Below are 13,405 nucleotides of genomic sequence, written 5' to 3' on the forward strand. Positions count from 1 at the left end.
CAACCGTGGTCGCTGCTCTGTAACATGAGCCCTGGGAACGCACCGCCCGGTCCTGCGCCAGTGCAAGGTTCTGACCTTGGCAGCGAAGGGGAGCTACACCTGTCACCCGCGAGCTAGGTCCCGATCTCTTCACACGAGCGAGCGCAGCCGTTTAGCTGGAGGGTGGGCTCAACTCTGGCTCTGGATGGCTCCAGCCCTAAGCTGAGTTCAGGCCAATAGAGCAAACTTCCCCAGGGCGAGGGCATGGGAGGGAGGAGGGGCAAGGATACAGGCCAGGGCGAAAAGCACAGAGCCGGTGTCTGGTCAGAGCCAGGGCACACGGCTAGCCTCTCCTCTAGAAAACACCCCGAAGTGGAAGGATGAAGAACACCAAAGCAGACTAGGAAACCCAGTCCTCAGCAGAGGACGTTTGGCGGAAAACAGAGCTACAATAGCGACTATCACCATCACTGACTTGTTTTGGCACTTCTGAGTTCGGCTCTGTAGGCTGCGTAGCAAGGCTTCCGATGGAATGAATCTTGCTGTGTTTCCTGGGAGAAATCACACAAGAGAACTAAAGTTAGGAGAATTGGTTTTTTCTTATTGGTTTTACATGAAAAATAACGGCATTAGGCATTCCCTCAGTAGTGAAGGCACCCAAAGTAGTTTGGATAAATGCTCCCTGGAGACAGACCCAGTCACCCTTTCTGTATCACTTGTAGGATCCGGGGGTTGCTTCAGCCTTGAAAAAGTTCTCAGCATTCCCAGCTCCCACTGCAGGGGTCCAGCTGGTTGGGAGCGCCGCCACTGAACGCTAACTCTCTAGTTACGGGAAATGTCACTGGGAGGGAGAAGTGGGCTGGGCCCGAGTACGCTCTGAACTGCAAGCCCTGGCCTAGCAACATGAAATCAATTTGCGTGCTTTGGGTAATGATCTTCTAGATCAGTTCTATAGCAGAGGCCTCTGCCGCTAATGAGCTACTCCTTCACAGCGCTCAGTTCAGAGAAAAGGCCCTGCCCCAGGGATGAATTTATAGACTCCACAGTAGAAGAAACCGGTTTTTAATGCCACCAACACCTTCCCTTTAATCTTTTCCTTCCCTTAGTGTGTCGGTCCCCAACTTCCCAGGGGACAAGCATGAGGAACTTTTCAGGTACTCAAACACACGAAACTGCATAAATATAGAGATTAAATTCCAACGTCCATCCAGCTTTTCTTTAAAATACTCCAAATTAACACACCAAGGCTCTGGAGCAGCCACATTCTGAGTCAGGGAGAGGCAGCCCACTTCTTATACGACCCTCCGAAGATTAACCGTGGCTCGTCCGAGAAAATGATGGGCTTTGCTACATCTAGATAAGCATACAAATAACCTTCTGAGCACTACACTTCTATATACAGGGAGGGAAAAACGACCCCAGATCTCCATCAGGAGAAATATACAAGGATGGTCAAGGCGGCAGCACATTTGTTTCAGCAAAAGCAAAACAAAACACCAAACAACCTGAATGTTTATCAACAGGGAATCAGACACCTAAAAGGTAATACTTTCACAATACCATAAAATGCTTAAGATAGATCTCAAAATCAGGGTAGGTTTAAAAAGCAAGACGCATGATTATATACAATGTAATACTGATTACATAAATGAAAAAGGACACCCCCAGAGCAATTCTGCCTGTTCTTTTTGGGTGCATGAATATTTCTAATAGAAGTAACATGAATTAGGTAGTTGTTGCCTCTGGGGAGGGAAGGAGGGAAATAATGAAGGCTGTTGGTTAAAGGGGGTTTTCACTACATCTGTAACCACAATAGCTGCAAATAAGAGAAGAAGAAATAAAATCCCAGAAACCAATGTTGAAACGTTACTAGTTAATTCTAAGTACTAGGAACATGGGTGTTTGCTGTATTCTCTGTGCTTTATTGTTAATTTTTAAATGTGTTAAACTGAAAAAAGAAAACCATTAAAACAAACACTTGCAACTAAACAGTCATTGGCGCACCATCCCTTCCCCCCTTTACCCTTTTCTTTTAGTCCCTCTGGGCAGAGCAGTGATGAAGGGCAGTGAGCTCTGGAGTTGGATGACCAGGGCCCACTTACCAGCTCTGAGACCTGGGCGAGTTACTCAGCATCTTTGAGCTGCCACGTCTCCATCTTTAAAAAGGAAATAAAATAGCACGGACCTCACAGAGCAGGTATGAAGACTCCATGAGTTCCTATGTCTAAAGGGCTTGGAACAGTGCCTGGCATACAATAAGAGCTCTATCAGCATTTGCTAACAACAAAAATAAATCCTGTTTCTCTTCAATCAAACGTAACTCAATTAAAAAGTTTATAGAACTCTACAATGACCTATATGGGAATAGAATCTAAAAAAGAGTGGATATATGCATAACTGATTCACTTTGCTGTACACCTAAAACTAACACAACATTGTAAATCAACTACACTCCAATAAAAATTAATTAAAAAAAAAAAACTAAAGAAAAGGGTTTGCAATTTTTCCAATTAAAAAAAAAAGTTTATAGAAATACTTCCAATTCAAATCCCCAAATATTTAAGGACTCACTGGTGAGTAGGTTTTTACAGCGCTTTACGCCCTCTGCCAGCTCCTGTTCCTCTTGCATCCCTGCCCTCTGCTGGCTTCCTCTCACCCTGGAGTTAAGTGTCCCCCGGGCCTCAGCTGTTCCTAACACTGAACCGGCCGAGACTGACTGGGCGGAAGCGATTCTCTAGCTCACGGGGCCTGGGGGGAGCGATGCTTAGCCGCAGAGAACGACTCCTCTCAAATCGCAAGTGGCACTGACGTTTCTCTTACCTTTCAAACTGCACCTTCTTATGTCCTCCTTCTTTAACATAGTCGAGAACCTGCTTCTGAGTCCGGCCACTAAAATGAAGACCACGAGAGGGGGCGGAGAAGACAGCAAGACGTTCTCATTTCACACTCAGCACAGCCCTCCACCATCCTTGCCTCCCTCTTCCCACAGCTGGGTGGGAGACGCGGGAGTTCTCTCGGCTAGCCTGGGATGAAAGCAGTCCCAAGAGAAACTGCGCTTTTGCGTCCATTCTGTCTCTTGATATTTCCCTTATACACGACAGAAAAAGTTCAATGAACTCAACAACTTAACAATTCTGTGTTTGATTATTAAGCAACCATCCCAAGAGCCTGTATACTTCACGAAGGCAGGGATAGTTCTGTTCACTGTATACCCCCAACACCTAGAGCAGAATCTGACATGCAGTAGACAGTCAAAGACTGGTTGAAAGAATGAGTGAGAAATTGAACCAGCGATGGGCAGGTCTACATAGCATTCGGTGAAGCTACAGCAAGTGTTAACAAGGTGCTTTTGCTTCTACAGAGAAAGGAAATCCTTTCTGAATTAGAAGAGTTCCACTAGGAGTCGTCTGTGGCTGGGTAGACTGCCTTGTGGCTACCTAACGTTCAAACCGAACACAGCAAGGGGCTGCCAGGAGCCTTCTGCAATGACCCAGAAAACATGCCATCAGCCAAAGCTCTTGGAAGCCAACCTTCCCGAGGAAAGTTTTGGGGAAAAGGACCACGTGGCAAACGGAGAGATGTGAAGCAGAATCCTTACCTGAACCGAAACGATGACCCTCGGCTAAAGAGAACAGGCTTTGGCTTTGGTTTGGGCTCTTCAAAAAGTCTAAAAAAGGCATGATGTTCAACACAGATTTTCCAGAAGGATTTGCAAAAATCCCGACTGGCCATTAGGAATTCCAAGGTATCCTGGTATGAGCTCTAGAAAGAGAAAATAACACTTTGGTTTCTTCCATTACCCATAGACATTCAGTTAAAATATGGGAAAGGGGGCAGAAAACAAATCTGTCCAATAAAATTTCAATTGTGTATTTTATTATAGCATGACCATAAATCCACATATTTAGTAAAATACATTTGTCCCTCATGACGAAATAGAGTCATCATCGTTCAACCGTTTTCTGCCCCACTGAATTCCTTAGAGGAACAAACAGAAAATGGGGATACTCAGCAGAAGTGATAACATTTCCTTTGACAGAAATCATAAACAAATTCTGTTTACTTGGCTTACATTTCCTTCTTTAAAAAATATCCAAGTACTGAAATGCCTTTTCTGCCTCCTTAAAATAACTGAAACACATTTCTTCTTTCTGTTTTCTCCCCCATGGTTCATGCCAACTTTGAATACTGTGCTTAAGCCTTTTCTCCATCAAAAAGCATATGGCTCCAGCCTCCAGGTGGCCCCAGGGACCATACAGGAAATGAACATTTTTTCTGGAGCACTGAAGTATCTATCACTCAAGGCTGAAAAATTCATGTCCTTTGATTTGGGAAAGGGGATATGGTAATTTTCTACTTCCAGACTGAATACTCTCAATTTAAGTGACCATGTTACCACAGCCCTTAACATTCTCAGCGGTTCCAGCCGTTCTGGGAGAATCTCACAGTTCTCGGTAGTGCAGTCTCAACTTACAGACAAGTCGTGCTGCAGTACACAGTCTTTTGGACTCAAAACACGTCTTCTCATAGAAAACAACTTCCAGTGGGTGCCTGCTTCCCAAATCAGGCCATAAAAACCTATTTCATCCATAATGTAACCAAATTACTATACACCTAGACTGCCATTTATAATCTTTTTTTTCCCCCATGGGAAAAAGCACTCCAGCTCTGGTTGGGGACATCAGCACTCTGTCACCCACCCATCCCTATTTATGGTGGATGGAGAAAATGCTTTCTTCCTTCTCTGACCCGGCACCACGTGAGCGACATCTTTAGAGGGAGGGTCTTCGGGAAGTGTGTTGGGGAGGGGCCGGGTCAGCTCGTGAGAGTGCGCTGTCAGGCGTTGGGGACAACAGCAGGACCGCCCCTGGGTGGGGAGGGACAGACCCGGAGCACGGCGGAATGCTGAACGGGGTGTCCAGGTGGCCGAGGCTGGAGACACGGCGACTGCACAGGAGGGGGCGGCCCGTAGGTGCACAGGGAAGTGACCCCTCCCTGGGCACACATCTGTGTCCTCTGTCTACTGCTGATGACAGCTGTGGAGGGACCGAGCATCTGGATACACCGTACAGACTGGCAGACACCTGGAGAGCTGCCGGCCATGGGTTCCGCCTGCGCCCTGGCGGGACCCGCCCCACCCCGAGGCGGCTCATTGGTCTCCCCCTCTTTCCCGAGAGGCACTTACGTTCACATCTGGGCGGAGCTTGATGAGAAAGCGCTTCCTCTTGAAGCTCAGCTTCCGCACCTTTGCCCAGTTGAAGGCATTGATCTTCGTAAAACCCTGAGAAGAAAGGTATCGGCCAGTGAGCCGGGAAACGAATGACAACACGGGAGCTGGTCCGCTCTGCTCACGGGGAGCTGAAAGCAGGGCTGACGTTCTACCGCCCCTAAGAATGCCTCTTGCTGGAGAATTCCCGGGCTCTGCGACTGTGGGATGATCCCCATTCCCTTCCTGGATCACTGTTTCTCACCAATTATATGATCTGGCCTTCAAATTAAGTCTGCCTCCAGGGGGAGAAGAGGCTGGCCAAGGGGCTGATACAGAGAAAGATAAATAAAAATAAATACCATGACAACCACCACAATTACTGGCGACCATCACGGGCCGAGGGCCAGGCACTGTCCCAAGTCCTCTACAGCCCTTATCCTGGGACGCCTTACACGAAACCCAGGGAGCTGGATTTATTATCTTCATTCTACACCTGTGGAAACTGCAGCATGGCTAGATTTTAATTTGTCCGAAATCACATGGTTACTGCAGCAGAATGAGATTCCCGGGCATGTGCCTTAACCAGCAGCTGTTGTTATAGCCACAGAAGCAACACAGCGCTTAGCGATCACCCGCTCTGTCCACACTGCTCTGCTTCCAACAGCACAAGTAGGGCCGGGGAGGGGAGACCCCACCCTCCGTGTGTCTCTGAGGCCAGAGAACAGTCTCCGGGAGGGACGCACACATCCTCATCTTTGATCACCAGGTGGGACTGGGGGAGACGCAGTGGAGAGTCGCCAGATACCAGCTCCTATCTGTCCCGTCCTCTCAACTGAAATTAGAATTCCTCAAGCCCATTTGACCACCAGAACCACTTGTTTAAATTGGTTAGAATGAAGCAATTAGGCTCAGGCAAGAAGATTAATTCCAGGGTACAGTCCTTGTATATGATGGCATTACGGAGCAATTCTCAACATTTCAAGTGTCTCGAACACAATCCAAGCAAATTAATGCAACTGTGAGGCACTTCTTCCCCCGACTATGATCTTTAGAAATGTTTAAGGGTTTTAACTCTGAGGCGGAATGGGAGGACCGACTACCACATTGTTACACTGCTGTTTTTCTCATCAGGGACGCCTAGCTTATGTCTGCAGGTCACTGAGTATCAGGAGCAGTCACCTCCTCAAACACCACGCTGCGCACAAAACGTCACCTCCTCAAATACCACGCTGCGCACAAAACATCACCTCCTCGTGTCCCACAGGAAACCCAACTTCAACTTCTCCTGGGACACGAACCTTTGGTAATTAGTGTCCCTCATAAACATCTGATACAGGAGCAAAGAATCACTGGGGTTACTTTGGTAAAATACGAAGGGGGAAATGTAACCCAAACTGGCAAAGCTCAAAAAAAAGAGTTTTAGGTCATGCACGTATCTACACCTTCAAAACTGGGTGAAATCTGACCCTACTTCATGAGACAAGCAGATGCTTTCTTCATACCCCTTTGAAACCAAAGCAACCAATGCACAGATTATCCACTTTTGTTTAAAAGAGAAAGCCTTGAGGGATATATTGTACAGCACAGGGAATCTAGGCAATATATATATATATATATATTTTTTTTAAATTAGGAATCATTTTCTTTTTTTTTAATTGAAGTATAGTCGATTTACAATATTGGGTAAGTTTCAGGTGTACAGCAAAATGATTCTGTTATATATATTTATATATATATGTAAACATCTATAGTCTTTTAAAAATTCTTTTCCATTATAGTTTATTACTAGGCAATATTTTATAACAACTTTAAATGGAGTATAACCTATAAACTATTCAATCACTATGTCATGTACCTGAAACTAATATAATATTGTGAACCAACGACTTCAATATAAAAAAAGAAAAAAGAAAAAAGTCTTGAGGAACCTTTGGGGTGATGAATATGTTTACTGTCTTGATTTCACTGATGGTTTCACAGGATACACATATTTAAGAACTTATACTTATTTAAGAACAGCATGCTTTACATGTGTGCATTTAATTGCATGTCAGTAATACTTCAATGAAATTGTCAAGAAAAAGAGATGCATTAATCAATAGCAGTACAGCAGCAGTGTGATCAAGGGTGCACACATTTCAGAGTGCAGAGCGCTATGTCCTTATGTAAAACACAGGTGAGGGTCCAAGAGCAGTATGTGTGTAGCTGCAAAATTACAGCAGGACATGGACATAGCTTCTGTGAATTTATAAAACTGCTGTATCTTCTAAGTTAGGTAAATGTGAAACCACAAACAAGCTAACTTAGGTAAAACCCAAATCAGGTAAAAAAAAAAAAAAAAAAGAACCCAAATTAGGTTAAAAAAAATCAGATGAGTATCATGGGCAAGTGTGAAAAAGGTGTTTATATTGGGGATCTGAAATCTTGATTCCATTATACTATGTTCAAAGTTAGGTCAACAGAGAGACAGGGATTTCTATGATCCTACAAAGTCAATAAATGCAAACAAATCTGCAGTCATGGATTCCCCAACCAGAGCAAGGCAAAGGAAATCAAATCTGCAAGTTTGAGGGTCTGGACAGAAACAGAAAACCCTGAGATGAGGTTTGTTTTTCCCTGTTCACCTAAAAATAACTATCAGAGGTCTTAGCCTGGACCACCCAACATGGAATCAGAGTTGAAGGGCCAACTCTTATCTCTGCAACACCAAGGGAACTGAGCTGGTTCCAAACGCTCTTACCTGAAACACTAGAATCCCCGTGTTGGCCACGGCCAGGTTGATCTTAGTGCCTTCCCGGTCCTTAGCTGGGTGCAATCGGATGCCGTACATCTCCAGCCTGCGGGCGATCTCCAGGAGCTGGAAATCCGATTCTGCTGGTGTTTGTCCACTGACAAAACAAAAATTCAAGAGAAAGGCCAGGAGATTTGAATTCTCCGTGTCTATGAATTCAAGATTAAGCATCTTCTCTTGGGAAATAAAAAGGCATTTCATCACCAACAATGGGGCTACCCGATCGGATGACACCCAGCCTCCCATTCATTATAACCCGAAGCTGAGCAACTGGAACAAAAGCTCTATTGCTTGTGTAACACAAAACCCCAAAAGTCTATCTCAAACTCGGCCAGTTTTTTGGAATCTCAGAGAGTTTCCTTTAAGGTCATATAAAAGCAAAACACGATCATGTTGAAACAAGTTTCTAGTCACTTACAATAGCCCTAAACTTGCAAAGTTCAACACTCTGTCAAGGCAACTATCACCGAGACTCAAGTGCCTTCCTTGAAATACAACAAAAACAAAAGGCACAGAGAATGCTTTGAAAATATTTTATTGATCAAAACAGAAAACCAAAATGGACATGGCACAAAGGTTCTCCATTTTCACAATATTCTTATACTGTCCCTAGTTATCATGTCCCCTTCCTGATTTCCTGGTACTTGGTCTTATACTCTTCCTTTTACTCCAAAGCATGGGGTGTCCTAAATTCCAGTGTTACTCTGGTCTCACAGGAAACCAAGCAAGGAGCCCAGAGGTCTGGTCTTGAGTGGGTAACCTGTGTTACCAACAGTCCAGGATAAGTAACAACACTCACTGAGCCTCTGTGCTCTCCTCCCTCACCCTTTGTATATTTCTTCCCAATAAGTCACGGGTGTGTGTTTGTGTGTGTGTGTGTCCACGTATGTCGAAGGACAGAGAGAAGGAGCTCAAAGCAAGTAGGAAGCAACAAAGGAGACTTACATGTGGTTATGGTGGAATTCCACAATTTTGTCTTCTAATGCATCTTGCTGAGGTATGTACTTATTTTTTGCTAAATGCTCTCTGTCCGATGCTTCATCAAAATCCCCAATCTCAGCTACAAAGAAAGAGAGAAAGAAAAACCAGCCACATATGATTAATACTTCACAATTTGTTATACTCCCAGTGGACGGTTCCCCAACTAGCAAGCCGGAAAAACTAGCAGACAACACAAGGCAATCCCAGCTGGTAGGTATCATAAGGGCTAGATGTGAGAAGCTGTGGCTGTGAGGGCATATTTAACAACCGTGCCAACGTAAGATGACAGTTTCCGCTTTTTCTCATCTCTACCAGTTGGAAAGAAAACTTCAGAATCATCCATCTTTAGCCATCCATGTTCCTGGTTTGTTTCTTTCCTCCTCACCCAACTAGGGGTTCACTTCTACTTCAGGCAGTACATTCTAGATATGTGGATTAAGACCTTCTGACTTCTAAATTAGCCCCAAAGTTTCAGGGCTTGACAAAATCAACTTTGGAGGCACACGTATAGCAATTATTAGTGCAAATCCCAAATGTTTTATCATGTAGAGAAAAGACGATTGTAACCAGGGGTAAAGGTACATAATCTAATTTGGTAAACAAATTCAAGTGTCAAATTTTGTGTAGTTGTGTTGTCAGAAATGACAGATCAGATTGCAAATTCTTACAAATTTTTAGTCTACAAGGAAGGGGATGCATAATCTTCTCAAGTCCCCAAATTGCTCTAATCTGGAAAACTAAAGGACAGAGCTTTAAATTAATAATTGTACCTTAACACTAGCTCCAGCTCAGTTTACAGCAATTTAATACAGATGGAACAGCATGCCTTTATCATATAGTCTGTGTAACAAGCTTAATAAAATGACCAGAGTCCAACTGTTTACAATAAAAGTAAGTAAACCGTTGCCATGAAGCCTAATTTTCACTTTGTCATGTGAAGCAGCTTGTCACACTTTGGGCAATGCACTCCAGTAATCATGCAGGATGTGGCCTATATGTTGCTATAAATCACAGCCCCTGAGAATATTTGCTTGGCACCAGCTGGGCCACTGGAAGAATCAGTCACCCACTAGCTTCTCGCTGCCATGGCAAATCAATAACATTATTTCCTAGTTGCACTTTGTGAACAAATTTCACCTTCCCTAAGTAAAGCTGCCACCCTCCATCACAGGAGACTGTGCAGGAGTGGCCACACTGCCATCCTCACTGGTTTGCCATGGCGATGGTGACACTGTCTTTTCTGCACTTCCTCCTATCCGGTCTTAAGAAAGCACAGTTGGGCTTCCCTGGTGGCGCAGTGGTTGAGAATCTGCCTGCCAGTGCAGGGGACACGGGTTCGAGCCCTGGTCTGGGAAGATCCCACATGCCACGGAGCAACTAGGCCCGTGAGCCACAACTACTGAGCCTGCGCGTCTGGAGCCTGTGCTCCGCAACAAGAGAGGCCATGATAGTGAGAGGCCCGCGCACCGCGATGAAGAGTGGCCCCCGCTCGCTGCAACTGGAGAAAGCCCTCGCACAGAAACAAAGACCCAACACAGCCAAAAATAAATAAATTTTTTAAAAAAAGAAAGCACAGTTCATCTCATTATTCGCGGTAGTGCTCTTGCATCAAGTCCCCACGCACGTCGAATTAGTGAAGACTAAACCATCATTCCCAGGGGAAATACAGGGTTAGGTTCCTGCGAGACTCTTGAAACATTTTCACCAACTAACCTTGTTTTCTGTGTGTTTCTGTTGAAAGACATCCTACTTATGTACCTTGTTGATTCATTAACACGGGACCCACGGCCAGCAACACTGTAACGCACGTCTGAACGAAGCTTATCTACACCTGTGTTTACTTTCTCTGTGAGGCGCATCGAAACCTTCCTGCACTTAGGAACACTACACAGCACTTCAGCAGCGATGCTTGGGGGCCATTTAAAACAGGGAAATCAACAAAAAGCACAGAAATGCAAAAAGCGTGGCTCCAGAGAGATCACAAAAAGGATACTTGTTTCCAGTATGAGAGCGGACACCAGAAGGCAGAGCACCACCTCCTCCGACCTCCACTGGGGAGGTGAGGGAGGGGCGACTCAAATTTTTTACCCTCTTGCGCATGTCTGCGAGTGACCGTGAAAGCGCCCACAGTGCTGATTCCGGGCTTACAAATACATTTTAGAGAGCAGGTGAATGTGCAAACATGAAATCTGCAAATAACGAAGACGGACTGCGTACGGCGGGAGGGAGAGGGGACTCACCTAAATCCTAAATTTCTTACGAGTTTTAAGTTTGGGTTTCTTAACATCTATGGATTTTATAACAGAGCCTTTTCCACAATTCAATATAAACGAGCTAAGAATTCCAGTTTTTCCTTTGGCATCAGGGTCAATACGCCTAAACTGTCTTTTCCTCGGAGTCACTTGCTTTTCAACTCCTAAAACGCAAGGGCAACACGACTGTGAAATCCACTTTCTCCCACATGCTCTCTTCTTGGAAACATGGAAATAGGCACCTCCTTATGTCTGGAGAGTCTGAGAACTGTAGGTGTGCAAGATATGACTATTTTTTAATTAAAGGTGTCATATTAGCTGATGTATATACTAAATTCCTTAGCAGTCTACTCTCGGCAAAAAAAATAAGACCGCCACCACCCCCGAATCCTGTTCTGCCAGGTACAATCCTCAGAGTGGACGCACACACAACCTGCAGAAATCTAGCCCCGCCATGCCTCCTCTGTTAACATCAGGCCCAAATAGTGTTTGATTCTTCTCTTCATCAGCTTGTCCCACTTGGTCTGTTCATAATCAACTAGAGAGTATTAGAAGTCTGAAATATATACAGGGGGTACCTAAGGCCAGTAACAGAGGAACCAATGAAAACCGTACAGACTATGTGACAGATGCCTCCATGAATTCAAATGAAAGGGAGGAAAACTTTTTTAAAAATCAGATTGCGTGTATAGATACAGAGGAGATGAAAATGTAGCTCACTAGAGAGAATTTTCCATCGGCAGTAATATCGCTTCTGCAGAAGGGAGATGAGTTGACCCCTCCTCCTACCTTACTGATGACGTCAATAACTACCAATAATTTAAATGAACACACTATTCACAGAGGACTCTGTGAAATTTCTCCTTCCATGACAGAATGTACAGGATGCTTAAAAAATACAGAAATGGGGCTTTGTAAGTGTAAGATTATAGAAACAGTGTGTCACGCAACTGCGTATCACAGAGTATAGAAATAGCACAAATACTTCTGAACCCGCCTATTTCATTTCCTTTGGAGAACTCAAGATTCTCAGGGGATTTTGAGCCCCTTGTTGGTGTCTGGGGGGTGAGGGGTCCACCAGGCCAAGCACATGGTTTTCTGGATTCCCGTGACCCTCCACTTCCCATGTGTGCAAGCAAGATTCACTCCTTCTTTAAAAAGGAAGATTCACTCTTCCTTTAAAAAGGAAGGGCCTTAGGAGGAAGGGGCTACAAGACTAAATGGCATCAGGAATAGCTGACTAAATTTCTCTTCTCTCACCAAAGGCCCAGGGTCAGAGACCTTTGCTGAAGTTGCTATTCCAGTAAGGAAGCTTTATGTCAAAATTGCCCATTGTTTGGAAAGGGAGGGCCCTAGGTGAGTGAGGATAAAGAAAGGAGGGTATATTTATTGAACACCTAACATATGCTGCATATTGATGCTATCATTTCACTTTCATCTGTTATGCAACAGATTCTATTATCCCCCTGTTCCAAAGGAAAGAGAGGGTGGGGGCTTAGTAACCTGCCAGGGTGAACAATCAACTAACAGAAACGAGGTCTGCCTGATTCAAAGCCCTCCTCTGTCCACTGTCACTGTAAGTAGAGAGAAGACCAAAAACGGGAAAGGCAAAAACATTATGTAACTTTCTGTGCCAAAGCTTCCTCATTTTAAAACGGGGATAATAGTACTGAGCCCACAGGATTGTTATAAGAATTAAATGAGATAATATACACAGAGCTGGAACATAGTAAAGTTTAAAAAGTTTATCTACTTTTTTTTTTTTTGGGCTGTCTTTTCTTTCTCACATCATTTTTTCAAATTAATAAGAAAACATCTATCTACTAAGTCTGGCGGATAGTCAATAATGGCCACGCACAAAAAATAAGATAAGCATGGTCTCTAGAAACACCTCATCATTTCGGACTAAGGTAATTCGCTCACTGCTGGGAGTGACCCTTCCTACAAACCTGTGGAAAGCTTGTTAACTGGGCAGTTATCTCGACAGGATGGGGCTGATTATATGGGACTACTATGTATACAATGGAAATTTTGGAATGATATGCTAGCACAATTTTTTTTATACTAGTGCTTTTATATGTTGACCCTGGTCTATGTACATAATTTCCTTCCTGAAACATAATGTGTATATTCCATTTCAAGTAACTTCTGCCTTGACCAAGACAAAAAAAATGCCCAGGTGAGTAGTCAGGA

General features: G+C 44.3%; 1 protein-coding gene across 4 annotated transcripts in view; it reads right to left on the bottom strand.

Annotated features, from left to right (window-relative positions):
• Positions 1 to 13,405, bottom strand: part of FARP1 (FERM, ARH/RhoGEF and pleckstrin domain protein 1) — a 293,546-nt gene that overhangs the window by 61,532 nt on the left and 218,609 nt on the right. For all 4 annotated transcript variants that reach the window (XM_082434609.1, XM_082434610.1, XM_082434611.1 and 1 more), the window contains 6 exons: positions 8,925 to 9,039; positions 7,929 to 8,076; positions 5,165 to 5,260; positions 3,578 to 3,741; positions 2,800 to 2,868; positions 455 to 530 (listed from right to left, as the gene is read on the bottom strand). In XM_082434609.1, coding sequence (XP_082290735.1) covers positions 455 to 530; positions 2,800 to 2,868; positions 3,578 to 3,741; positions 5,165 to 5,260; positions 7,929 to 8,076; positions 8,925 to 9,039 — 668 coding nt within the window. The remainder of the gene's footprint in view (positions 1 to 454; positions 531 to 2,799; positions 2,869 to 3,577; positions 3,742 to 5,164; positions 5,261 to 7,928; positions 8,077 to 8,924; positions 9,040 to 13,405) is intronic.

This window comes from Balaenoptera physalus (genome assembly GCF_965194825.1).
Source record: "Balaenoptera physalus genome assembly, chromosome: 18".
NCBI classification, from domain to species: domain Eukaryota; kingdom Metazoa; phylum Chordata; class Mammalia; order Artiodactyla; family Balaenopteridae; genus Balaenoptera; species Balaenoptera physalus.